Source organism: Pinus tabuliformis, chromosome 9 (genome assembly GCF_031772625.1).
Source record: "Pinus tabuliformis cultivar Carrire ecotype Pingquan chromosome 9, CPIR1, whole genome shotgun sequence".
Lineage (NCBI taxonomy): Eukaryota > Viridiplantae > Streptophyta > Pinopsida > Pinales > Pinaceae > Pinus > Pinus tabuliformis.
In genome coordinates this window covers 471228474-471255922 of record NC_142307.1, presented here as the reverse complement: position 1 = coordinate 471255922, position 27449 = coordinate 471228474, and the positions used below count along the sequence as shown (strand labels likewise).

General features: G+C 40.3%; 1 protein-coding gene across 1 annotated transcript in view; it reads right to left on the bottom strand.

The window, feature by feature from the left end:
* Nucleotides 1-27449, bottom strand: part of LOC149149237 (alpha-glucan phosphorylase, H isozyme-like) — a 319983-nt gene that overhangs the window by 215138 nt on the left and 77396 nt on the right. The window contains exons 5-6 of the mRNA XM_089440496.1: nucleotides 17957-18133; nucleotides 17766-17851 (exon numbers count right to left, since the gene is read on the bottom strand). Of these exons, the coding sequence (XP_089296622.1) occupies nucleotides 17766-17851; nucleotides 17957-18133 (263 nt within the window). The remainder of the gene's footprint in view (nucleotides 1-17765; nucleotides 17852-17956; nucleotides 18134-27449) is intronic.

Genomic DNA, 27449 nt, shown 5'->3' with positions numbered 1-27449 from the left:
AATCATTTCTTCAATCCCCTTCTCCTCCTTGTTTAGGTCAAGTTCATCATTGGTTGCTAAACTCCCTCCTCTTGACCTAACTTGGGTCCACCTGGTCCCGTGTGGTCCCATACCTTATCAAAGTCAATTCTTCAAAAACCACTTGGGAAACCAAGTTCCATAAGGATTTCAGGGATTGGGAAGCCCCTTTACAATTCACACTCCTTAAAACTAGCCCTTAAATCCTCACCCCCTTCTCCTAGAAAACTGTGTACCTTGCTTAAGAAGCAAGCGAGTCCAATTCTTGAGCCTCCCATAGTAAAGGGTCCTTGAGATCATTTCACATCCATCTTAGTATGATCTATCCTTCACAAGTGATTTTCTATATATCGAGTCTCCTCCCATCAATGAAAGTCTGTAAAGAGTAGGAAGCTTTAGTTGTGGTGACAGTGGGCTTTACCTTCATTATTGCTCTTGACCTAGCAAGTGGCCCTCTAGGACCCCCTGCTACTTTGAGCGGTAATAGGTCTCAGAGATCAAGATAGACTTGACGAAGCCTCAAACATTGGTGTCTGGAAGGCTAGGATGCAATTTCTTTTGGATGAGCATGGCCTAGAGAAGTTCGTGACAACAGTCATAGTTGTACCAGCAAATCCTATCCAGTTCCACGAATATAGGAAGGATATGGCCAAGGCGAAGAGGATGGTTCTCGATAGAGTTCAAGACCATATTGTCTTACATATGTCAGAAAATAGTACAACAAAGGAAATGTGGGATGTCATTATAAAACTATACCAGAATCCATTAGAGAATTGTAAAATGATTCTCAAGGAGAAGTTGAGGACCACAAAGATGCAAAAGGGTGAAGGTCGGACTCCCTACCTCACCAAAATTCAGAATGTTTGAGATGAGCTAGTAGTTGTAGGTGAGAAACCAGAAGACATTGAACTTGTGTGAATAGCTCTGAATGGGTTTACCAAAGAGGATCGTTGAACAAGACAAACTGCCAAATTGGGAAAGTCTTTGGAGTGACTTCACACAGGAGGAGCTAAGGCTCAGTCTTGTCTAGGGCACTACTAGCAGCATTAGCAAAGGGTCAAAGGTTGAGAAGGAGGAGGAGAATGTAGCCCTTGCCAGTAAGGGAAAGGCGAGGAAAGGTCCCAGCTGAGGACAAAACTCAAAAGGAGGCGAGAAGAAGAAAAAGGACCTATCGAAGGTCAAATGCTTCAAATGTGGTGAGTTTGGTCACTACGTCACCCAATGTCTCAAGAGAAAGAAGGACAAGAAGGGAAAGCAGCAGACAGCGGCTTCAGCAGAGATAGATGAGTTGACTTCCAAGTTGGAGGAGTTTACATTGATGGCGGCTATACCTCCATATGGGGTAGGAGAGTTGCAAATTGGGCAGGGTCTATGGAAGAGCAGCAACAATAGCAGCGTACTCGTCTCATGGATCATCGCCTTGGATACGAGGGCCCACAGTATTCAGTAGCGGGAGGATCGAAATGTCAACAAGGCTCAGTCAGATCTTGAGAGATAGTCCGAGCTAGTTGCAGTCAAATACTAGAGGGACCTAAAGATAGTTGGGTGCAGTCAGATACTCAGTAGATAGAGTAGAGCTAGTTGCGGTCAGAGACTCAAGGGAGAGTTGCAGAGGCCAGTTTCGGGGACTGTAGATCAGTTCTCGGTTGCAACAGTTGGAGTAGTAGCAGTAGCATGAGATCAGATGCAACACAGGAAGTGATAGCAGCATTGCAGTTTCGGCAGCAGCGCAGATGCAAAGTGGTTCAGCTACAGGGATAGCAGGTGAATCAAAGTATGCACAATATCTTGGTGGACGGTGACAGTATGTTGCAGATGTCAGACACCAACAGCGTGGTTTGACTACAAAAGAGAGATGTTGGTGTGGAGAGAACACCTTCCTCGCTAATAGGGAGTGGTTAATTTTTTATTGATTTGGTAGCATCGGCCAGGTGTTCTAGTCTCAATTTGTGTCGAAGAGGCTAAGGAACACAATATCTCCAAAACCCATAAAAAGTTTCGTGAGATAAGCTTGTGAAACACCTTAATTAAATTAATTAGCCATCATTTAAATATTTCCCAAGTCTAACTTAAAAGTGGTTAATTAAAGTGTATTAATTAAGGAGATTGATTTATGCTCTAGAGTCTTCTAGAAAATAACAAGGATCAAGTTTGAGATGATCTTAGCTGTTGATGAGGATCTAATCATGGTCATTGGTGCTTCAGTGAGAGATTACAAGAGCGAGTCAATGGGATGGAGAGGAACACAAGAGGGGAGCAAGTTACCTTAGCAAATCGAGCTATCCAGTTGTCGTGATTCAGCATGCAAGTGAGTTCAAGCCAAAGAAGGATAGCATCAGTGATTGAGGGAGCAACAGAGGAGAATTCCGGAGAGTTTCCTAACATTTTTCTAGTGCCAAAGAGGCGGGAAAAGGGAGGCCAAAATATTCTGCAGAGAGGTCGAGAAGCCACTGCGAGCAACGAAAAACCCCAGTGCGAGTTGCCTGAGAGTGGTTGTTTTAGTTGTGGGAGGCCGGGAAATTCATCCAGAACGTTGAACGAATTTTACTAGAGGCAGGGAAAGGCAGAATGGCTCACCAGGAGCCAGCTAGTAGGTAGTGTAAATTGTTTCCAAGCCAATAGTGCGCATTTCCAAAAGGCAGAGCGAGCAAGCCAGAGGGAGAAAATTCTCTCCCAGAGAATTTGCCAGATTATTTGTCGAAGGATTGCTAGTGAGGCATCCATATTATTGTGCTCTCCATATTTTGATGCATAATAAAATAAATCCTCATTTGTCGCACCGGTTTTCCCTTCTGGTTTTTCCGTAGACGTTAGTCCAAAAATATTGGTGTTGATTTTTATGTGTGTGCATCTATTTCTCAGTTCCTAATTTTATTTTCTACAGCATTTTTATGGTGAAGATTGCAATTGTGAATTATTCGTTAATTGACGTAAACACTTAAAATGATAACAGTTAGGGGAATAATATCCAAATTCCAACAATTGCAATTAAGGAATCTTCACACCTCGAAGTCCATTGAAATTAGATTAGAGTTTCACTTGAAACCCTTAAGTCAGAATAAAATGCTCAAAAAATTAGTCCATCCTCCTTTTATAATTCTCCCCATGCTTCTAGACTTCCTTTTTTTACTATTATTTTATTGGTGGGGGCCATTTTCCACTAAATAAATTTTGCCGCCATTTTCCAATAAAAATATTTTGCCGCCATTCTCTAATAAAATAATATTTGCCCCTTTTTATTAATTAAAATTGACCCTTTTATATAATGTCAACAAAATTCAACAACTCCTTAGTAATTTCCCGCACTCACAAAATTCATGGATATTACACAAAACCTCTGCACACATCAACTAATCTACCCATACGTATGAGCTCAAGTCTCCTCTTCTGCGCGCATGTGAAAATAGAAAGACTATGTTGAGGCTATAAGAGTTTGGCCCTCACTCGATTTCTTTTGCTCGGATGTTGAATCACTACAATCTATTGAAACCCTCGCCTCTTCACTAATCTGACACACACTGCTTATGCTCAACTGAATTGCCACCAACTCACTCTATCTCTTATAATTTCCATCTCAACCCTGATCGCCTTCTCAACCACTGAGATTAAATTGTAATCAAGGGCTAAGATTAAATCATAAGTTAACTTAGGAATTTTTAATATTTCCTAACTTCAGGAAATAGTTAAATAATTAATATTCTGCTAAAGTGGTTGTCTTGTGGGTTCTTCTGTTGCCCTTACCACCTAGGCAAGCAAAACCCTTCTTTCTCTACTCCAATCAACAAACTTAAGGAGACTTATGGATAAAGGAGATCCCCAAGGGTTGTTTCAAGTGTTTTCAAGTCAAATTCAAGCCAATTTTCAAGTATTCTTCACCAAATCAGCTAGCAATTAGCATTGGAGAGAGGTCGACCCATCATTCGAGGAAAGTAAGCAAGGTCAAGGAGGTCGTTCAAGGTTCCAAGCACTCCTAAATTTATTTCAAGACAAATCAAGAGAGAATCCAACGGAATGTTTCAACCTCAAGGAAAAATTATTTCTTCTATGTTTGACGTCACTTTATTTATTAAGGGTTTTATGACCAATTTTTGAGCTTGGAAAGTCATTCCCATGCCTCATGGAAGTACCTTGACTTATGATATAGGCATGGGCCTTTATTTAAGGCATATATTTAAGGATAATAAGCATTATTTGAGTCTTTATTGGAGGTAATTTTTTAGGAGTCGTCCACTTTTTTCCTAGTCGTTTGAGCCTTCTATATGGTGAAATCATGTCTTTGGAGCACCAAATGACAAAGACAAATTCAAGGAACATTGCAATGCAATCACAAGTGGAACATTTTGTCATTTAGGGTCAAAACATCGCCACTTCGCTGCATCGATGTAGCATTTTTGCCTCTATTGGGGTTTTACTCAATGTAATTTTGAAAATTCAATTATTCTTGACTTAACTTCCAAGCATTTTGTGGATGGAAAGTCACTTATTTTGTGAGAGACCAAAGAGGAATATTTGAAAAGCTTCATATATAAATATAGGCCTTCTCCTCCTTGGCAAATCATTGTGAACTTGTTGAGCTATATAATACAATGTGAATCTTTTCATGAGATAAAAGGATTTACACATGAATTCTATTCTCTTGTTTGGTTGATCAAATTTATTTCAAAGGCAAGTTTTTGAGCAACACAAAGTTACTACAAGGCTAAGCAAATCGATCCAAGAAGTCTTGAAAGAGGTGGTCTAGGTTTTATCTCACACTTTTTCTTAATTCATACAAGGTATTGTTGTTCTTTTTTGGACAAGATTAGCTCTCCCATGTAGGTTAAATAACCTTATCTTCTATAATTGTTGATCTCTTGGTCGGAGGATGCATTCCTTGGGAATCCCTCTCAGTAGGATTTTGTATCTATTTCTTGTCTTGTTTTGATGCTAGTGTCGTATCCATGGTGTTAAAATCTTAAAGTTCTATGCAAAAATTTAAAAATTCTTTGTAGAAACTTGAAAGTTCTATGCAGAAAACCGAACGTACTTTGCAAAAAAATGAGTTTTCTATGTTGTTGCAATTACTTAGAATGCAGATTTCTTCTTCAAAACTTTTCAGATCAGCTATTGTAGATAGAACATAAACTTTAGTATCATATGAAGGCAGCCAAACACAAATATAAGACACAGAGAGTTAGGTCCAATGACTAGGGAAAAAACCACAAGGGGAAAACCCAAATGATTCTTCTTTTATTAGATTTCTTCAATTGTTCAGCAGAGTACAGAGAGAGAGAGAGAGAATGAGAACGAATAATGTCATCAATGCCTAATCAACTTGTAGCTGAAGTACTCTTGCTCTTTGCTTGAAGATCTCTTTCTCTTAATCAAATCTCGTCCTTCACACTTACTCTAGCTCTTCCCTTGCTCTTAATCTTCACTTTCTCTCACACTTCTCTTGCACACACTCAACACTAGCTCTCCTTCTTCATGCTACTCTCAACTCTCACTTGCTCTTGCTTAAATAGATGAGAAGGGAGAGTAGTTACAAAATGAATTCATGCCTTGAGCCAATAATAGGATAATCGAATTCCATGAGGGAGGAGTTACTTGAGGAGAAGTGTAACTCATCCCAAGAATAGAGAGAGAGGTACACCTGCCTTGAGGAATTACAATTCGAATTAGGGAGAGAAAGAGCTACACTTAGACATGAGAGAATATTTGGTGAGAGTTACAAATCGGATTGAATGAGGGAGTTACAAGTGCATTTAATGAAAAGGAGTTACACTTTTGTCATACATTGAATTAGTGAGGGAGAGTTACATTCTCTTAAGTGTGGCGTTATTATTTTATTCCAAGAGAGAGGTTCGATTTCCAAAGTAAGAAATTCTCAATTTAATTTACATATTGCATGAGAGAATTCATTTTTTTATTAAGCCATTAAAGGTAAATGAATTTAGACTATTTTATAAATAATAGTATCATAATAATAATAATACTAGTAAGGATAAATATATTAATGCTTGACTTGTATAATCAGGATTGATTTGATTTTAAAGTGGATTCCATATGTCAAGATCATCTTTGATCATTTAGACATGACTTTCTATTTTTGGGAAGTCACTTCCAAATTGAGATGTAACTTACTTCCTGATGTGCATTAAAATATATATATATATTTCAAAAAATCCAAATTACATATTATAAAAGATCCAAAAAATATTTCAATAGTGAATTTATTCACTAGCTTGTGGTTTAAGTTGCATTATCGACTATTTCATTGGACAAATCACCACAAAATTGCAGTTTAGGGAAGCCCTAAATCACTCCATATTGATGTGCTAACATTTTTTTCAAGTGGTTTAAGGCTGAATACAAGTTCTAGAAATCATCTACAACAATTGGAAGTGATTGGAGGCAAACCTTTGCCTCGGAATACATGAAATCTAAGATAAATTCTCTTGTATCCATTACAATTGATCTAAATAGGTTCTCCATTGATTATTCATTACTTTTAGATCATATCTTGGTTTTCCAAAATGTTTTGTGGGTCTGATCACTCATTTGGGCCAAGTCAATTTTCAGCACTCACGGTTGTAGACTATTTTCAGGTTAGTTTACTTGCTAAGGAATATCCTTCTGACTACTTATCCAAATTTGGTGTTCTTGTGCTCATTGGAAAGGTCTTTCAAATTACTAACATTTCCAATCAAATACCTTGAGTTGTAGGTCTACCAAAAGCCAATTTCAGGACTGTGAAGTGGCCTTTTGCTTGTTTTCCTGGTGCAATCTTCGAAATTACAAAAGTGACAAGTCCGAACAGCAAGTTTATTTTCTTCTTTCAGCCATATAGAACAGGCATAACATCTCCAATTCCTTTTATATTGTGACAAAAAGTTCTTATACTCAATTTGTAACACTTTCAAGCTTATTTCCTTGATATGTTGAGTATTTTACTTTGTTGGTACGCAATATGAGCCTATTGTTATATTACAAAGAAAATCAAATTTTTGTTATCGTATTAACTCCTACCTCTTCCATATACTTCCACTTAGGCATTGACCTACTTATTCTTTGGTTGAGTTGTTGTTCATATGGATAATGCCCATGGTGTTTTGTGGGAGTTGGCCTAAAGTGAAAGGAACACACTAAGGTGATAGTGGGTGTATTCTTGATAGTGCTTATTGTATAGCAGGCTCGGTTGAACCTTGTCAACCCTACCAGTTTGAACAGTAACATACAGTATCCCCAGGGCTTTGAGGTATTTGGAAGGGAGTCTCATGTGTGCAAATTGAAGAAGGTTTTATATGAACTCAAGCAAGCACCCAAGGTGTGGTACTCTAATATTGATGGGTATTTACTAAGCATGGGCTTCGCCAAGAGTGAGGCAGATCCCAACTTGTACTCCATACTTGTTGGAGATGATCCAGTCATCTTGGTGCTATACCTGGACGATTTATTTCTCACAAGTGGAGAGAGGCTCATAGCAATGTGCAAGGCAAACTTGGCTATGGAGTTCGAGATGGAGAACATCGAGTTTGATGGATTACTTCTTCATATTAGAAGAATGGTAGAGGTCAGATGATATCTTCCTTGGTCAAGGGAAGTATGTAGTGGGGATCCTGAGGATATTCGAGATGGAGCACTATAGACCCATGGTTACACTTATGATCACCAATCTAAAGAAGGTATTTACTTCAGATTCGGAGTAGGTAGATCCCACATTGTAAAAACAATTGATATGGTCCTTGATGTATTTGGTCAACACCAAGCTAAATATTTGTTTTGTTGTGAACACCTTAAGTCAGTTCATGGTGGAGTCGAAGCAAGTGCAATGGGCAGCAGGGAAGAATGTATTGTGTTAATTTTTGCAACTATGGTCAAATTCCACCTTGGACAACTTAGATGACCGAGATGATTATTGCATTAGATTCCTCTTTTCAAGAGGACCAAAATCGACCTAAAGATCAAATTATTTGGACAAGCAAAAGTTGGTTTTTGAATTTATTTGTTCACTCATGTATATTGGCTTAGGTCGGCCCTAAGCACATGTTAAATTGGACAGGTCGGCCTCAACCCCAAGTGGACCCTCATGAAAGCCTATAAATAGAAGAGACCTCAAGCTCATTTGGACACATTGATCAAGCCATCTTCTCTTCTCTTATTGTCTTGGTTCGCATAAGTCTGTCGGAGGAAAGTTCGCGCAAGGGTCCGAAATCTTAGGGGTGAAGCTCGCATTGATCTAGGGTTTTCTGATTCCTGGACGCTGGCACAGAACTGGGCATTTTAGTCCCTGGACGTTGGCACACAGTGGTCAAGACAGCATCCAAAAAGCCCTAGATGCTGGCATAGAGTGTTTATGGGAGCGTCCGAGAGGCTAGGGTTTCCGTTGCTCAGTTTGGTCCCTGGACGCACGCACAATATGGTCCTGAGAGCATCTGGGCTGCCATAGATGCTCGCACAGAGCCTTATGAGAGCGTCCAAGGTTTGAGGCAGATCTGAGTATGTTTGACCCCAGACACCCTCATCCAGTTCACCTAGGAGCGTCCAGATCTGTTCCGAACGCAGTGTTCCAGTTCTGCAGAGAGCGTCTAGGACTGCTATAGATGCTCACACAGCTCCTCCTCCCTGCGTCTGAGACTCAAAGATGAGATTTTAGTATTCCGAAGATTCTGCTCAGTGACAGCAGTGTTCAACAGTATCCAACAGTTGACTACAGTCAGTGACAGCACATTACAGCCATCAGAATGAGGGTTTTGATTATAAGCATGATTAGATCTATTTCATGGATATCATAGTTGTTTTGTTGCATAGATAAAGTTATGGATCATTGTACTCTCTTTTGCTGAATCATTTGATGACGATCTAAGAAGAAGAAGAATATTTGCAAAGGTTTTCCCCATAGTGGGTTTTGCCCTGGTCTCGGACCAATCCTGGTTGTGAAAATTCTATCACTGCAGCAACTGATTTATTTTTCCTACTTATTTCACCATAAGTTATTCATGAAATTACTTCAATAAACATTCAAACAAACACTGCTATAGATATCACACCGTAATACAAAAACAAACATATGCACAAGAATCAACACATTGACGCAGTTATTTTGGACTAATGTCCTCGAAAAAAACCAATGTGGGAAAACCAGTGCAACAAGGGAGGATTTTATTATTTAGCAATTTTCTAGTACAACAGGGTGCCAAACTGGCTTACCCACAGATAGACAAATTTTCCAACACTTCTTCTGAACCCAGCGTCAGCCCTACTGACCTCTGGATGACCTGAAACCCTCTACATCAGCCTTTTCAGACTCTGTGCAACCTCTCTGGCCTTTTGCGTCCTACAGCCTCTACGTGGATGATGCAGGACCTGCTGACTCTGCACAGTCTCTGTTGCCTCTGCGTGGCTTCCTCTGGCCCTGTGTCTGCCTTTTCTGCCTCTATGTCGATCTCCCATCTCTCTGTTCCATACTTGCTGCCTCATGACTGCTCTCCAGACCACTGGTTCAATTTCTCAGCTAACCCCGCTCCAAAAATTGAACTGACTGGTCTCCCTCAATTTTTTCTTCAAGTGACCCTCAAGCCTCCTCTTATACTTTTCTCGTTACCAAATCAACGACCGAGAGTAAGTCCCTAATCAACGGCTAAGATTAGATCTGGCTTGATCCATGACTTTTGGACCATTCTAACATAGTTTTATATTAATATTCATTAATATTTTTTTTCCCTAAGTTTAGACTTAGGGACTCCATTAAAAATATTAATTATTTTAATATCACCCAAACTGTTTAGAATCTACCCAAACTCTTTATGGGTACTAGAGATCTCATGTGCTTTAGCCTCTCCACCAATTTTCGTGGCTAGAGCACATCTAATGCTACCCCAAATCAACACTCCCTCTTAGCGAGGACTGTGCTCTAGTAATACTCCTCACCGAGTATCACCCTAATCATCCGGCATCGGTCCCTATGCTAATGCTAAGCCTTCCTCCCCAACATCCTCTGCACTACTGCATCCTGTACTGCTGCCCATGACTCTGCTACTGCCACTGCTGCATCTGTATGACAACTCCCTCTACATCCGTGCTGTTGCTGGTCCTTTCTCCCAACACTGCATCTACACTGCAACTCCCTCTGCATCTGTGTTGTTGCTGGTCCTTTCTCCCAACACTGCATCTGCACTGCAACTCCCTCTTCATTCGTGCTACTAACACACTCATTTCTACTTCTGAAAGGGGTTCTTTACCATCCCCATCTTTTCCCTGAAGTAGTCAAATTTTGACTTTCCAAGGGCCTTGGTGAGGATATCTGCCACCTGTTCTCCTGTAGGAGTGTAGCTCAACTGTACAGCTCCTCGTTGGACACAGTCTCTGACAAAGTGACACCGGATATCAATATGCTTCGACCTATCATGAAACACTGGATTCTCAGAGAGTTTGATGCAACTCTGATTATCACACATGATCCTAGTCGCCTCCATATTTCTTCTGAATAGGTTCACCAACAGTTTTCTAAGCCATATGGCCTCAGACAAAGCTATGCTTGCTGCCATATATTTTGCCTCAGATGAGCTTAGAGCCACGGACCTCTGTTTCCTATTGCACCAGGAGGCCATTCCTGATCCAATGTTGAAACAGTACCCAGAGGTACTTTTCCGATCCACTAAACTTCCTGCCTAATCTGCATCAGTAAATCCACTCAACCTTATATCCTTCCCCTTGGTGTATAAGAGCCCATAATCAATTGTTCCCTGTAAACACCTGAGAACGTGTTTGGCTGCTGCCCAGTGTGCCCTCTTTGGTTCCACCATGAACTGACTGAGGGTGTTGACACCGTAACAAATATCTGGTCTGGTATTGACAAGATACCTCAAGGACCCTATGAGCTGCCGGTATAGGGTGGGATCGACACCCTTGTCTTCTGATGCATCAATCTTCTTCCAATTGGTTGGCATAGCCATAGGTCTACAGTCTCTCATCCCGAACCTTTTCAAGATTTCTGTAGCATACCTCCCTTGCCCAAGGAATATTTCTCCTTTCTGCTGCCAAACTTCCAACCCTAGGAAGTAGTGCATTCGTCCCAAATCCTTCATATCGAACTCTGTGGCTAGATTCTTCTTGTAGACCTCAATGAGTCTGGATGATCCTGTCAGAAAGAGATCATCCACATATAATACTAAGATAAGCAGCTCGTTCTCTACGACCAGATAGTAGAGATTCGGATCCGCATCAGTCTCTCATCCCGAACCTTTTCAAGATTTATGTAGCATACCTCCCTTGCCCAAGGAATATTTCTCCTTTCTGCTGCCAAACTTCCAACCCTAGGAAGTAGTGCTTTCGTCCCAAATCCTTCATATCGAACTCTGTGGCTAGATTCTTCTTGTAGACCTCAATGAGTCTGGATGATCCTGTCAGAAAGAGATCATCCACATATAATACTAAGATAAGCAGCTCGTTCTCTACGACCAGATGGTAGAGATTCGGATCCGCATCACTCTTGACAAACCCCATCTTCTGCAAGTAGCCATCTATTCGACCATACCATGCTCTCGGTGCCTGCTTCAGCCCATACAAGGCTTTCTTCAGTCTAAATACATGATACTTCTTCTCATGAGTTTCAAAGCCCTCTGGTTGTTCAATGTATACCTCTTCTTTTATTACCTCGTTCAGAAATGTTGTCTTAACATCCATCTGATGGATCTCCCATCCCATCTGGGCTACAAGAGATATCACAACCCTAATAGATGTATACCTGGCTACCGGGGCGAAGGTTTCCTCATAGTCAATCCCTTCCTTTTGAGCATACCCCTTAGCCACAAACATGGCCTTGTATTTCTCAACATTGTCGTTCGTAGCATATTTGACCTTGTAGATCCATCTTGAACCTACCACAGATCTGTCTTGAGGTCTCGACACCACCTCCTAAATATCGTTCACCATTATGGAGTTATACTCCTCAACCATCGCATCTAGCCAGACCTGATGTTGAGCTGCCTCCTTGAAACTGGCAGGCTCTCCATCCTAGGATACTAACGCCTGATATCTGTCTGGCTGTTTTCACTCCCTCTTACTGTTCCTTGGCTCACCGATGAAGTTCTCTGCATCATGCAGAATCTGACGAAGTTCCCTGCTAGTTCTTCCTCTACCAACAAGTGCTTCTGTTCGCTCCTCCTCCTCATCCTGAGAATCTTCCTAACCTGAGGAAGAATTCTTCACTTCTGTTGGTTGAAGAGACATGACCAACGGATCCTCTTTCGACTGCTCCTCGAAAGGCATTTTGCGAGATCTTCTGAAAGCTCTATCCTCCATGAACTTTAACATCTCGTCGTACTACCACCTTCCTACTCCCTGGAAGATAGATTGTGTATGCCTTAGCGTTCTCGCTATATCCTACCAGATATCCCCTTTCTGCAGTCTGATCCAGCTTCTTCCTCTTTTCTTTGGGTATGCGACAATATGCTAAACTCCCAAATATCCTGAAATGACTGACTTCAGGCATCTTCCTAGTGAAGACTGTCTCTGGAGTAATTTTGCCCAGTGCCCGATGAGGAGTCCTGTTCTGAACGTAGACAGTTGTGTTGCATGCTTCCGCCCACAGGAATTTCTGCATATCATGATCATATAGCATGGCCCTAGCTACTTCTACAATAGTCTTGTTTTTCCTTTCTGCCACCCCATTCTACTCCAGATTGTAGGGAGTTGTCCACTCTCTTTTGATGCCCTCCTTAGCGCAATAATCAGTGAAGTCCTTATCGACATACTCTCCACCATTATCTGAGTGCAAGACTTTTATTTTCTTCCCAGTCAGATTCTCCACCAGAGCCTTGAACTCCTTGAATCGATAGAAAACCTCATCCTTGGTTTTCAGAAAATAAATCCAAGTTTTCCTCGAGTGGTCATCAATGAAGGTAAGGAAATACTTGGCACCGCTGAGAGCTTTGACGGACATAGGTCTGCAAATATCTGAGTGTATCAATCCTAGTACACTCTTGGCCCTGTGTTTGCTCCTAGGAAATGCCGCCTTGGCATACTTTCCTAGAGCGCATCCCCTGCATACATCATCTTGTTCCGTACTCAGATCTGGAACTCCTGTTACAGTGCTCCTGAGAATTCTCAGAGCTCCATGGTGCAAGTGACCCATCCTTCTGTGCCATAGTTCGTTCAAGTCCTTGTCCCCATGACTGCCTATTAGTGCCATTGGTGATTCTAGTTGTAATCTATACAACCGATTACTTTTGATCCCGATCTGCACTTTCTTTTTCCAGCTCGGGTGTTTGACGTATACATTTTCCTTGATGAAGTAGATGTCATAGCCCTTGCCTTGTAGTTGTGACACGGAAAGTAAGTTCATCCCCAATCCTGGTACATGCAGCACATTTGTGGCACGGAACCGCTCTCTCGATTCTGTCTAAAAAACTATGGTACCCTTTCCTACTGGAGTACACTTTGCCTTGTTCCCCATGGTGATCTAAAAGTTCATCTTCTCATCTCGATATTCTGAGAAACAATCCCTAATTCCCGTCATATGCCACGAGGCTCCACTGTCTATATACCATACTTTTGATGATGCAACACTAGTCATGCACGCCACTTCTTCTTCCAGCCTGGAAGCCAACATAGAGAAATCGAAATCTCTTTCTCTTGTACATTTGTGGCACGGAACCGCTCTCCTGATTCTGTTTGAAAAACTATGGTACCCTTTCCTACTGGAGTACACTTTGCCTTGTTCTCCATGGTGATCTGAAAGTTCATCTTCTCTTCTCAATATTTTGAGAAACACTCCCTGATTCCTATCATATGCCACGAGGCTCCACTGTCTATATACCATACTTTTGATGATGCAACACTAGTCATGCACGCCACTTCTTCCAGCCTGGAAGCCAACATAGAGAAATCGAAATCTCTTTCTCTTGTGCAATCTTCTGAAAATCTGCGTGAGTCCCGTGAGGTGGATGCCTCTGCATCGTGGTCTCAACCCATAACTGATTTTCCGTTTTTGTCTCTGAGTACACGCTCTGATACCATGTGAAAATTCTATCACTGCAGCAACTAATTTATTTTTCCTACTTATTTCACCATAAGTTATTCATGAAATTACTTCAATAAACATTAAAATAAATACTACTGCAGATATCACACCGTAATACAGAAACAAACATATGCACAAGAATCAACACATTGACACAGTTATTTTGGACTAATGTCCCCGGAAAAACCCAATGTGGGAAAACCGGTGCAGCAAGGGAGGATTTTATTATTCAGCAATTTTCTAGTACAACAGGGTGCCAAATTGGCTTACCCACAGATAGACAAATTTTCCAGCACTTCTTCTGAACCCAGCATCAGCCCTACTGACCTCTGTGTGACCTAAAACCCTCTGCGTCAGCCTGTTGAGACTCTGCACAGCCTCTTTAGCCTTTTGCGTCACTCCTGCCGCCTCTGCGTCAGCCTGTTGAGACTCTGCGCAGCCTCTCTAGCCTTTTGCGTCACTCCTGCCGCCTCTGCGTGGATGACGCAAGCCCTACTAACTCTGCGCAATCTTTGTTGCCTCTGCGTGGCTTCCTCTGGCCCTGCGTCTGCCTTTTCTGCCTCTATGCTGATCTCTCGTCTCTTTGTTCCGTACTTGTTGCCTCCTGACTGCTCTCCAGACCACTGGTTCAATTTCTCAGCTAACCCCGCTCCAGAAATTGAACTGACTGGTCTCCCTCAGTTTTTTCTCCAAGTGACCCTCAAGCCTCTTCTTATACTTTTCTCGTTGACAATCAACGGTCGAGATTAAGTCCCTAATCAACGGCTAAGATTAGATCTAGCTTGATCCATGACTTTTGGACCATTCTAACACAATTTTATATTAATATTCATTGATATTTTATTTTCCCTAAGTTTAGACTTAGGGACTCCATTAAAAATATTAATTATTTTAATATCTCCCAAACTGTTTAGAATTTGCCCAAACCCTTTCAAGGTATTGGAGATCTCATGTCCTTTAGCCTCTCCACCAATTTTCGTGGCTAGAGCACATCCGATGCTACCCCAAATCAACACTGGTATCTCTATGTGTGTGCATGCTTTTCTTTTGTTGCTCCTTTATGTTTCACTACATTGATGATGATGATGTTGTTCTTTCTATATAATTGCATATGCTGATGAATAATGGTGTAGATCTGAATAATGTAATGATGATATGGGTTGAACTTAATGTATTAATGAAGAAATGCAATTATCAAAGCAAAGAACAATGTAGCCCTATAAAAAATTAACATTGAGGTAATTGAGAGGTAAAATAGAGTCTGCTATGAGGTATCTTGGTGGTGATGGAGTGAAGTTGTAGGTATATACAGACTTGAATTGGGTAGCCAGTGTGGTAGATATCAAGTGTAGCTGAGGGTGTTGCTATAGTCTTGGATGACAAAGATTTGCTAGTTCAGCGGAACGCAATCATCCATGGCACTTAGTTCAATAAAAATAGAGTATATGGCAATGAGTATGGCAAGTTGTGAGGCCATTTGGTTTCACAAGTTAGTTGCGGAATTATTTGGTGAAGAGTTGGAGCCTACATTGATATATTGTGATAATAGGAGTTGTATCAAACTCTCTGAGAATCCAGTGTTATATGACAAGTGCAAGCATATGGAGATTAGATATCACTTCATCAAAGATAAGATCCAAAAAGGGGAAGTGAAACTTCTATATATCTCCACAAATGAGCAAATTGCACGCATTCTCACCAAACTCTTGGTAAAGAGAAGTTTGTGTTTTACAGGGACAAACTAGGAGTGGTGCAGAATACCTTCCTTACTAAAAGGAAGTGTTGATGTTTGTAGCTCAGACAAGTATTTCTGCATAGGTCTAAATGTGAAGTTGTCTATTTGACTCGTGGCCTTAGAAATTACATTAATTATTAAAGTAATTTGTTTTTATGAGAAAAGCGAGTTAATTTAATGAAATGTAAAGGTTATTTGCATTAATAAATTAGATAAATCAGAGTCATTGATCTCAAGTGAAATTGAGATACAATCTCAACTCTCAATCACTTTGGAGATTAGGGTTGTTGATTTAGTCATAACGCTAGGCTAAGAGAGAATACACACAGATGAGAGAAGGAGCTATCAGTGATTGGGTGAAGAAAGAATTTCATCCAAGTCCCAGAGAAAACAAGGTGTCAACTCTAGTGCAATCGTATAGCAAACTTGTAGAGGTTGTGCCACACATGCGAGTTCAAGAGGATGCAAGGTAGCAACACGACCTCGCATGTGCCACGAATCGCACAACAGTTTTTGCAGAGCAAGGGATTGATCAACAAAATTCAAAGGGTCATATAGCTCATATAGGTGCCCAAAAATTTATTAGAGAATTTCTGAATATTGCTATAGCTTTTATTTTCTCAATGGGCAACTTTTCCCAAGTTGGGAAAGCCCTTGTGAGCATCGAAGAAAAAGTGAATGAAAAGTTGAATTTTGAATGGCAAAATTTTGTATGTGTAAATGTGCTTGAATTTGGCTGTTTGTTTTGCTTCCACTGAAAATTAAAAATTAATTTACTAGTTAAAATCCTAGTAGTACATTTTGTTCCACAAGCCGAAAAGTTAATTAAAATCAGCAAGGAAATTTGCTAGGAAATTATCTATATTTTAATAGGGTTAGAAAATTAACATGACAGATATACATTATCACGTCGAAGGAAAAAGCTTAGGGTTTGTACTCATTCTTTCTTTGTTAATCCGGTGAGTACTTCATAATATGTTTTGTTCTTCCTCTTGTTTCCTTGGCTGAAGTGTTGACTAATTTCATCAAGCTATAGTTGATTTTGGATGGTGAAGGTGGTATTCCATTGAAACCTTTTATTCTAGACCTTGAATTCCTTGCTGATGTTAATAGGGTGAGGGACTACTCTATGTTTTGGGGCTAATCTCAAAACCTCATATTTGAAGGAAATAAGCCAACTCCCTTAAGGGTTTTCTTCTTGAACTCATTTGCTGCTTGATTCACCTTGACTCTTTTTCCCTAGTTGGATTTGGCACTGATCTTAACATCCTTCCATCATTTTTCTAGAAACCCTAAAGAAAACTCTAAATCCTGTTTTACTAAGATGACTCTCAATGTCACCTTGTGCTTCATTGCACAGTTTTATTAATCCTAATAGGCAATACCCCATTCAAGCTGGATGAGAACCAGCCTAAAGCAACGAAGGATAGGTTGCCAAGGTGATAGTGGTGACCTTCCTAGAGGTTGCCCTCAGATTCTACTTTATAGATTAGGTCTTTCATCATTATGTACAATTTGGGCAGTAACGAGAGGATTGAGTAGATCTTTGTAATAGTGATGAAAGACCTAATCTATTCAGAATCCTGTGCAAAAGAATCCTGTGCAGATTTACGATGCAAATAGATAGGCTGCAATTTAGCATAATATCATGATACTTTTCAATAGCAAAATGTCAAACAGCTGCTTGGCATTGTTGATCTGAATAGAACGAGAAACCTTAGGTTTTGTTTGGTTATAAATTTACAAGCACTCCGATTGGGGTTTTGATGAATCATAACCAAAACACGTTGACTCTATCAATTGTTGTTTATATTATAGCATTAAAAGAATGTTAAGAAAGAAAAGATTCTCTTTTAGAAAAATAGAATTAATAGTGTGAATATGTTATTGAGGAGAGTATTGAATTCAATATGTAGCAGATTTAATATTCTAATTTGTTAGTTTCACAAACATTTTATAGAACTTGTATTCAAACTTGCTAGGAAAAAAAATGCTGCAAGGAAAACTTACTGGCCACTTGCAGAAATCTCCACCCTTCCATAGAATCTGACAGGATATATGACATCATGTCTAACAATCTCCCATGGACTGAATTTCTGTTTCACATCAAACAAACAAACAAAGAATATGATAAATTTCCATCCACGTGAAATAACCTTATGAAAAAATTGTACCTGAAAATAAGAAGCAAAAATTCAAACCTCAAGCCAGTCTTCTGCTGATTCTTGTTGGCCCTCCTTTGTGATACGTTGCTTAAATAAACCATATCTATAGCGCAAGCCATAACCCCATGCTGGAAGGTTCAAAGTTGCCATAGAATCAAGAAAGCAAGAAGCAAGCCTACCCAAACCTCCATTACCTAATGCTGCATCTGGCTCCTGAACCCACAGAATATCACACCAAATCAGAATATTGAGTAATGCCTAGTCACAAGCAAAGGAAGCAACAGAGAATCTATATCTTATTACTTGAGACAATGATAAATAACCAGAATGTATCTACATCCAAGGCTTCTTGATCCCCCAGTTCTTTGTTATCAAGTAGTGTCCACTCATGACTTTGAGCTAATATAACATGTGCGATGGGAGCATTCAGCATTGTCAGCTGAAACAAATAGAATAAACTAAAAACAGCAAAATTCTGAACAGGGTTTGTCATATGATAAATATCTACTTCAACCTTTGCACTTGTAAAATTTCAAACGTCCAAGATCATTTCTAGGAAAAATTGTTCATCAACATAGTAGAAAAGAGTTCTTAATCTTGATAGTTTTTTATGCAATGATCCAATAACAATTTTTCTAAGGAAAGAACAAATATTTTCCCTCATAAACAACACATAATAACTTGTAACTAAATTTCACAGACAGCTAAGCAGATAATAATAAGTAGAAAAAAATAGCAGTTTATATCAATGTTACATTTATTGTTATCAGCAATATTTCACCAAGGGTCCAAAAATTTAGATTATCAGCAATATTGGTGAAAATATCAAAAATTATTGGAAAACTTTCAAAAAATACAAATAATCATTTTTTTCATTTTTTTAACTTTTAAAGTAACATCAACATCAAAAAAATACATTGTCACATAAATATGAAAATAGCACTACAATATAAAATGTATCAGATGTCAAGTGGTACATCAATCATTGATAATGAAATATGATAATCTATGCAGTCATAAATCCTGACAAGATAATACAAAATCACATCAAAACAAAAATAAATATATATCATGAGATGATCATCATGAGCCATCTAGATACTATAAGGATAATCCGATCATAATCATAATGCACTAAGAAGATGTGGTTGAGTATTAGGCTTCTTTCGCCCTTGAGAAGCTGGCAATTCCCATGCAGTTCCTTAATTCCTCCATCTGATCTCTCTTCCTAGCAATATCAAAAATTGAATTCTTTGCAATAAGGAAAACATCAGGGGATTTTGGCAAGGTGGTAATTCAAGTAGGTGATTCTGCCGAACATTTCCATTCCACATAACTTGCAACTCAGCCTTGTTCTATTATCACTGTCACATGGTTCACCATACTCCCACATTGGGTCCAATGGCTTTGCCATTTAATAGAGCATTGATTAAATTTTCAAAATTTCAACTTATGACACGAAACAAATGTAAAAATTCAAAATCCAAATCCACAAAATACTCAGAATGCTCCAATTAAAATATCATAGCTACATAAGTGTTAAATCTCCCATTAAAAAAGGGAGAAAAGGCATATCTATTGGACATTGCAAACCCTATACTAAATTTTCTTTACAAACTTGGGAATATGTCCATGGTAGATTGGAGTAGATCCCAACTCCGCAAATGCTTAGTTGATGGCAATGAAAATTATAGATTTTGTTAGTTTTTGTAGCATCGGACAGATGTTCTAGTCTCAACTTTGGTTAGAGAGGTTAACAAACACAAGATCTCCAAAACCCAAAAAAAGTTTCAGGAGAAAACACCCAAAGACAACTCAATTAAATTAATTGATCGATAGTTAAAATGATAGAACTTGGGGAAATCGATTAATTAAAGGAAATTAACTGAGAAAAGTGAGAATGCTCTAGAAACTCACACGGATGGAATTTGTGATGATCTTAGAAGTTAGCAGTTGATGGAGATCTAATCATGGTCGTTGGTTCACCAACGAGAGATTATTAGAGCAACTTGATGGGGATGGAGAAGACACACTGGGGGATTGAGTTCCTTGGCAGATCAAGCTCTCTCGCTGTAGAGGTCGAGCAGGGAAGAAGAGTTTGAGCCAGAAAGGACGCAAAGACAAAGAGGGAGCAGAGACAGTGATTCTAGAGGAGTTTCTAGTTTCAGAGAGTCAGCAGCAAGAGTGTCGAGTTTTCCTCAGTGAGATTGTGCAGGAAACTTCAAAGGAGGGTTTGATTTAGCTACAGAGAGGGTTGATTCAGTTGCTGGTGGCTAGGAAAAATCCCAGAAGGCCAAGTGAGTCATTCTCAAAGGATGAGTTGGGTAGAACGACAATATCAGAGCAATTCTAGAGGCAGTACAAATTGGCCAGCGCAAAAGCTGATGCAGGGGTGTTCGAGCAACCAATTTGAGCTAGTTTTGGAGTTGAGATCAATGTCGGGTGAGACAAAAATTATCTCACTACTTTTGGCCAGATTATTTTGTTGAGGATTGCCAGTTTGGTATCCAGAATTTTTGCACTCGGATTTCATTGATGCATAATAAAATAAACCCTCATCTGCTGCATCAGTATTCCCACCTTAGGTTTTTCCAGGGACATTTTCCCAAAAATAATGTTGTCAATTTTTTATTTTGTGTGCTCTATTTTCTCAGTTTCCAATTTTATTTCCACTATGCTTTTTTATTGTGAAGAAATTGCAGTGTGATTTATTTGTTATTTTGTCGTAACACAATAAATTGCATAATTAACCAGTTAGAAGAATAAATTCCAGTTGTTACATTTCAAGGAATCTTCATATGGTATCAAAGTAACTTTGATCAGATCAAGAGCTTAGTAGTGAAGATGGGGAAATTTGTTCAGAGAGATTTCTAAGCGAATTTCTTCCAGATCTGTGCAGAGATTAACCAGGCAGTTCGAATTGTTGGGCTAGAAATTTGATTCCCAGATTCAGACAAGAGGAAAAGTTTGATTGGCCCAATAGCAGTTCCAACAGGCAATGGTGTTGTCGAGAAGCAGTTTTGGTGAGCAGATCAGAGAATTCGTTGGGAAAATTTGGGCGCAGCGATTTTGCTGCAGATTTCGTAGTAGCAAATCAGAGTCGGGTAAGGAAGAGAAAAGGCACACGAAATTATACTCAAGATGTCTTTATTAAATATTTTAGAATTCTCCAGTAAGACCGCAAACATATTTGATATTCAGGAGGCTACAGATTTGTCTTCAAGATTGGAGGACAAGGTTGCTTAAATAGCTTGCCTATCTAGCTCAGCTTCACAGGGAGACTAGTATATAGACAGTAGCTCACATGACAGGAGTTAGAGAATACTTCTCCAGCTATAATGAGGAGGAGATGGACTTCCAGATAACAATGGGAAACAGGACTAAATGTACTCCAGTTGGGAGAAGTACCATTGACATTCAGAGGGAGTAAGGAGCAAGCACCAGTGTTACAGATGTATTGCATGTGTCGGAACTAGGTATGAACCTAATTTCAGTATCCTAGTTACAAGATAAGGGATATGATGTCCACTTTGTAGGGAAGAAGGTGTTCATCAAACACCAGAACTAGAAGAAGGTGAAACAAATTGGGGTACGAAGCAACAAATTGTATAGGTTGCAGTTCAACTCTCCAATGGCACTAGTTAGCAATGGTAGTAACAGTGGGAGAGACCTTAATGAGTTATGGCATAGGAGGATGGGACATTTATATCATGGAGCACTTAGAATGCTCAAGGAGACAGTAACAGGTGTTCTAAAATTAGTCACTGAACACGATGATGTGTACAAAGGGTGCGTACTTGGGAACTATGCTAACGCAGCGTTCCCAAGAAGTGACAGCAAATCAAAAGGTGTGTTATAGGTTATACACTCAAATATTTTATGGCCCTATGTCCACTAGATCTCTCAATTGGTACGAGTACTTCATCACTTTTATTGATGACCATTCCAAGAAAACCTGGATCTATTTCTTGAAGACCAAGGATGAGGTCTCCAGTGGCTTCAAGGAGTTTAAGGCTCTAGTAGAGAATGTGACTAGGAAGAATATAAAGGTGCTTCACTCGGATAATGGAGGTGAGTACACAGATAGTGACTTCACAGGTTTCTATGTGAAGAAAGGCATCAAGAGAGAGTGGAAAACTCCATACAATCCATAGCAAAATGGGGTAGCAGAGCGGAAAAACAAGTCTATAGTTGGGGCTGCAAAGGCGATGTTATATGACCAAGATTGCCCAAGTTCTTATGGGAAGAGGCATGTAACACGGTTTTGTATATAAAAGACAGGGTTCCTCACAACGCATTGGGGAAGATAACATGGGAAGAAGTCTTCTTAGGGAAGAAGCCAATTGTCAGTCACTTTAGGATCTTTGGTAGCATAGCTTATTGCCATGTACCAGATGAGAAGTGCACCAAGTTGGATCAGACTACAGAAAAGGGGTACTCAATTGGGTATAGCAATACCTCTAAGGCATACAGGACCTACATTCCTAGCAGTAGGAAGATTATCGTGAGACGAGAAGAAAAGTTTATGGAAGACTGTTAAAATTGGCAACCAGGGCAAAACTTCATGTGGGTCATCTTATTCATGGCTGATAATATTTTTATTAGATTCCTCTCGTCGAGAGGTGTAGGATTGATATAAAGATCATCCGATTCCGATAAGTATTCATGGAGATATGAATTTATTTTGATTATGGAATTATTATCAAGACGACCTACAACTCATGTAGGCTCAGAAGCCCAACAGTGGCATCTATTCACCCACCAACGTTGTGTATAAATATAAGAGGACTTTTCCTCATTTGGACTCACTCATCTCATCACATCTCTCTCTCTCTACTGCGCAGAAATGAGTCTCTTCTCTACTGCGCTGAAATGGGTCTCTCTCTCACACATGTGAAGCCGGAAACTGCTGAATTTGAAGCTGCAACTGCAGAAGTAAAGATTGACTTGCGTGGCCTAGAAGATCTCCTCTTTGGAACTGCGTTGTAGGTTCATCTGAACCTCCTCTGAAAGCCGCAACTTTTGGTGGTGGAATGAAGTCAATCCAATGAACGGTTTGCAAGATATCGACTGCCCTAGTTCGAAGCCGGAAACTGTTGAAACTGACGCTGCAACTGCAGAAGTAAAGACTGACCTGTGTGGCCTAGAATATCTCCTCATCTGAACTGCGTTGTAGGTTCATCTGAACCTCCTCTGGAAGCTGAAACTTTTGGTGGTGGAATGAAGTCAATCCGACGGTCGGTTTGTGAGATATCATTTGCCCTAGTTTGATAATGAAGCCGCTAATGATGATGCTGCTGATCTAGGGTTTGCTACCGCTGATATGAATCAGATTTATTGTACTATTTCTCTCTGCTGAATTATTGAAGATAAAAGAAGATTTGATCAAAGGGTTTCCCCACACATTGTGGGGTTTGTCCCTGGCTAGCCGCCACATCTTGTGTCTCTTGTCTTGGCTTGTTTTCTGTCAATTGTTTAATGTTCTATCTGCACTTTACTTTATGTACATGTGATTGCTAATCTGTGGAATATAATAAGAAAAAGAAGTAAACTGTTATAAGCATAGAACATACCATAACTTAACATGGTATCAGAGGTGAGGTGAAGACAAAGCCCGAGCAAGAGCAAGAGCAATCATTGAACAGAAAATTGGCAAGGCTATCCTAAAAGAACTATGGGGTCCTCAACACTCTTTCATGCCGAAGACAAGCTCCGTGAGAAAGCTGACTATCACGGATGGAAGATGTCTATCGATCTAACCCTTGAGAATCAAGGAGTGTTGGAGGCAATATTATTGAGCCTCCATCAAATGCATCTGCTGCTGCCTGGAACAAATGGAAAAATGGAGAAGTCAAAACAATAAAAGATCATCCGGGACTCTATCAACAAGCACTTGGTGGCCTACATCTCTGAACTGGACACCTCCAAGGAAATCTACAATAGACTGGTGAGTTTATTTAAAGTTAATGATGCAAATCAAGTTTTGTTTCTTAGAAATAAGCTGAGGTAAATCAAGAAGAGTAAGGATGAAAGTATGCAAACATACTTCTTAAGAATCACCGAGATCAAGAACAATCTCCTCTCTATTGGGGAAACTATTACTGACAGAGAAATGGCACTCACAACTCTTGGAGGATTGCCATTTGAATGGTATGTGTTCAGGACTACTCTTTTGAACTATAATGTAATTCCTGGTTTCGAGGAATTAATAGCTAGATGCATTCAAGAAGAAACAAGGGAAGAAGTGCAAGAAATGCCCATGCCTAAAGGTCCTCCTGCTGCCTTTTCTTCTCATGCAAAGAAAAGAAATAATTCCGGGACTAAATCAAAAGGAAAGGTTGGACCTAAGGCTAGAAGAAAATGACGATGTTACATTTGCGATAAAGCAAGTCACTATGTATGAGATCATGAGCATCATGATGAATGAGATCATGGACATAAAGGGCAACATGAGATCATGGACATATAGGATAGCATCATGATGATGCACACTAGTTTGAGCAGCATTATGATGGATAAAATCATGGACATGGGCAGCATGATGATAATCATGATTAGAGAAGCATGGTACAGTATGCAGTGGTGCAACTCGAAATCCCTCTGATGGCAATCAAAGGAATGACAAATTCAACAGCAAAGGTAAGAGGAGAGATGGGAATCGGAAAAGGACAAGCATTCAAGAAGGCTAGAAATTCTAGGATGTATTAAATGCACCTGACCTCAAAAGGAACCTAGTGTCCATCTTGGCAATGGAAGACAGAGGCTACAAGGTAACCTTCAGCAATGGCAAGGTATGTATATGGAAAAATAATGTTAAAGATTCCTTTACTCTTGGGTTTAGTGTTGATTCATTATATCAGGTCGATGGAAGTCCACTAGGTGTCATGTCTTGTGACACAACTCTTTATTCCGAACTTTGGCATCGGAGGTTTGCCCACCTTCATTACAAAGCTCTACCCGATGTAAAACAGATGGTAACAGGGATGCCTGAATTCCAAGTAGAGAAAGAAGGTGTATGTCCGGGATGTGCCAAAGGAAAGCTCAAAAAGGGGACCATTCCCCTCAAGCCAAAGCAAGACCTCCGATATATTACAATTGGTTTACTCAAGCATACCTGAGGTTGGCATTAAGAGGGAGACTACTACACCACATACTCCTGAGTAGAATGGTGTGGTGGGAAGGAAGAACCACACGATGATGGAAGTTGTCCGGGCCATGCTACATGATCAAAGACTTCCAAAGTTTCTATGGGCTGAAACTACAATCACCGCCGTATATGTACAAAATCGATGCCCTCATCAAGCATTGGGTTCCTAAACTCCTGAAGAAATGTTCACCACCGGTCAAAGGGAAGTCGTGATTAGTCATGATGTCACCTTTGACAAAGATATGGCTCTCAGCAAGGTGGACAATCTGCTGACTTTGAGTAGCTCTCAAGAAGCCGACACCAGGGAACCGAAAGAAAAGGATGATGAATTAATGCCTAATGTAGAAGAACCCATGGATCCGATTGATCCTCATCCACATGAGCCTTCCTCTTCTAGGAAGAGGCCTTCATGGCTTAGGGGGATACTTGATGATGTTGAAGGACATGCTGCACCTTGAGGAACCTTCCATCAAAGTAAGAAACTTAACAGGTATCAGGGATACCTGATCATCATGAGCACGATCATACAAAATGAACCTTCATCATTCTCAGATGTCATCAAGCATTAACTATGGAAGGATGCTATGACCATAGAATATGAGTTTATTATGGAGAATGATGTCTGGGAAGTAGTTCCCAGACCCCAGGGCAAGACAGTTGTTACTTCCAAATGGATTTACAAGATATAGCATGCAGCAGATGGAAGTATGGAAAAGTATAAGGCTTGTATTGTTGCTCATGGTTTCTCCCAGAAGGAAGGTATAGACTATGATGTGATATTTGCACCTGTTGCCAGATATACAACCATCCGCTCGATCATAGCCCTTGCCACTTCACAAGGATGGAACCTACATCAGATGGATGTCAAGACTGCGTTCTTGCATGGTTTGATCAAAGAAGAGGTCTACGTGGAGCAACCCGAAGGATTTGAGATTTATGATTTAAAATCTCATGTATGCAGGTTGAAGAAGGCTCGCTATGGGCTGAAGCAAGCACCCCGAGCATGGTATGAGAGGATCGATAGCTACTTGATGAAGTTGGGATTCACTAGGAGTGAAGCCGATCCTAACCTTTACTTTAAGGTTGAAGATGACAAGCCTATCATACTGGTGTTGCATGTGAATGACCTCTTTCTAATAGGTGCAAACCCTCTCATTTACAAATGTAAGAGGGAGATGGCTTCTGAATTTGAAATGAAGGACCAAGGACTTGAAGTGTGGCAGAAGCCAAGGGAAATTTTCCTATCTCAAGGAAAATATGTGGTAAAGATATTGGAAAGATTAGGTATGATGGACTGCAAGCCTGTGACTACCTCGAGGATCTTAACTTTTAGAAGTTATATGGTAGTGATGTCGGACCAGACTTGGGAAATGCCTCTGAGTTTCAAAAACTCATTCGCATTGATGTTCTTGGTGAACCTCCGTCCGAACATATGCTTTGCAGTTAGCATTGTGAGCTCATATTTGGTTGAGCCTCACTGGATTGATGCCAGGAATCTTCTGAGATTTCTTCAGGACTCAATCTCTCATGGATTAAGATACACTGCCGGAGATGTGAGACTACTTGGATATACTGATGTTGATTGGGCAGGCAGTGTGGTGGACCGTAAGAGCACTTCTGGGTGCTGTTTCACCTTGAGATCTGCTTCGATATCCTGGATGAGCAAGAAGCAGAAGTCGGTGGCTTTGAGCACCGCCAAAGCGGGATATATTGTTGCTAGCATGAACTCGTGTGAGGCAGTCTGGTTGCGAAAGCTCTTCAGTGAGTTGTTTGGGTTTACATTGGATACCACTGTGATTCTCTATAACAACCAGAGGTGAGATTCGATTATTAAGGAATCCCGTATTCGTCGATTGCTCCAACAGATAGACATCATCTCGGATATGGTAATTTGATGAGCAAGGAGGCTCCATCGCATTAAGATGATGTACAGGTTGATACACCTTGTCAAAGCCCCGAGGAAAGATCTAATCTGTGATTTTCCCAAACGACTTGGAGTCAGCAAGAAACCCTTGTACAAGGGTCCTGCATGTTGCATACATTGAGCTCTGGGAGCTCTGAGGGCTTGCGGTTATTACTGGAGCAACATACGACCACAGGGTCACTCACCCTCCCCTGGGGGTGCGCACTGGAACAAGATGATTCGCTCTCTTGTGGGACAAGATGATTCACTCTCTTGTGGAATAGGATGACTCGCTCTCCTATGTAGCAGGATGATTAATTCTCCTGTGAGGCCTGGATTGATGTGTTCTCCATGGCGGCCTGTATTGATGTGTTCTCCATGGCGATTGTAGCAGGATTGATGTGTTCTCCTGTGAGGCCTGGATTGATGTGTTCTCCATGGCGGCCTGGATTGATGTGTTCTCCATGGCGATTGTAGCA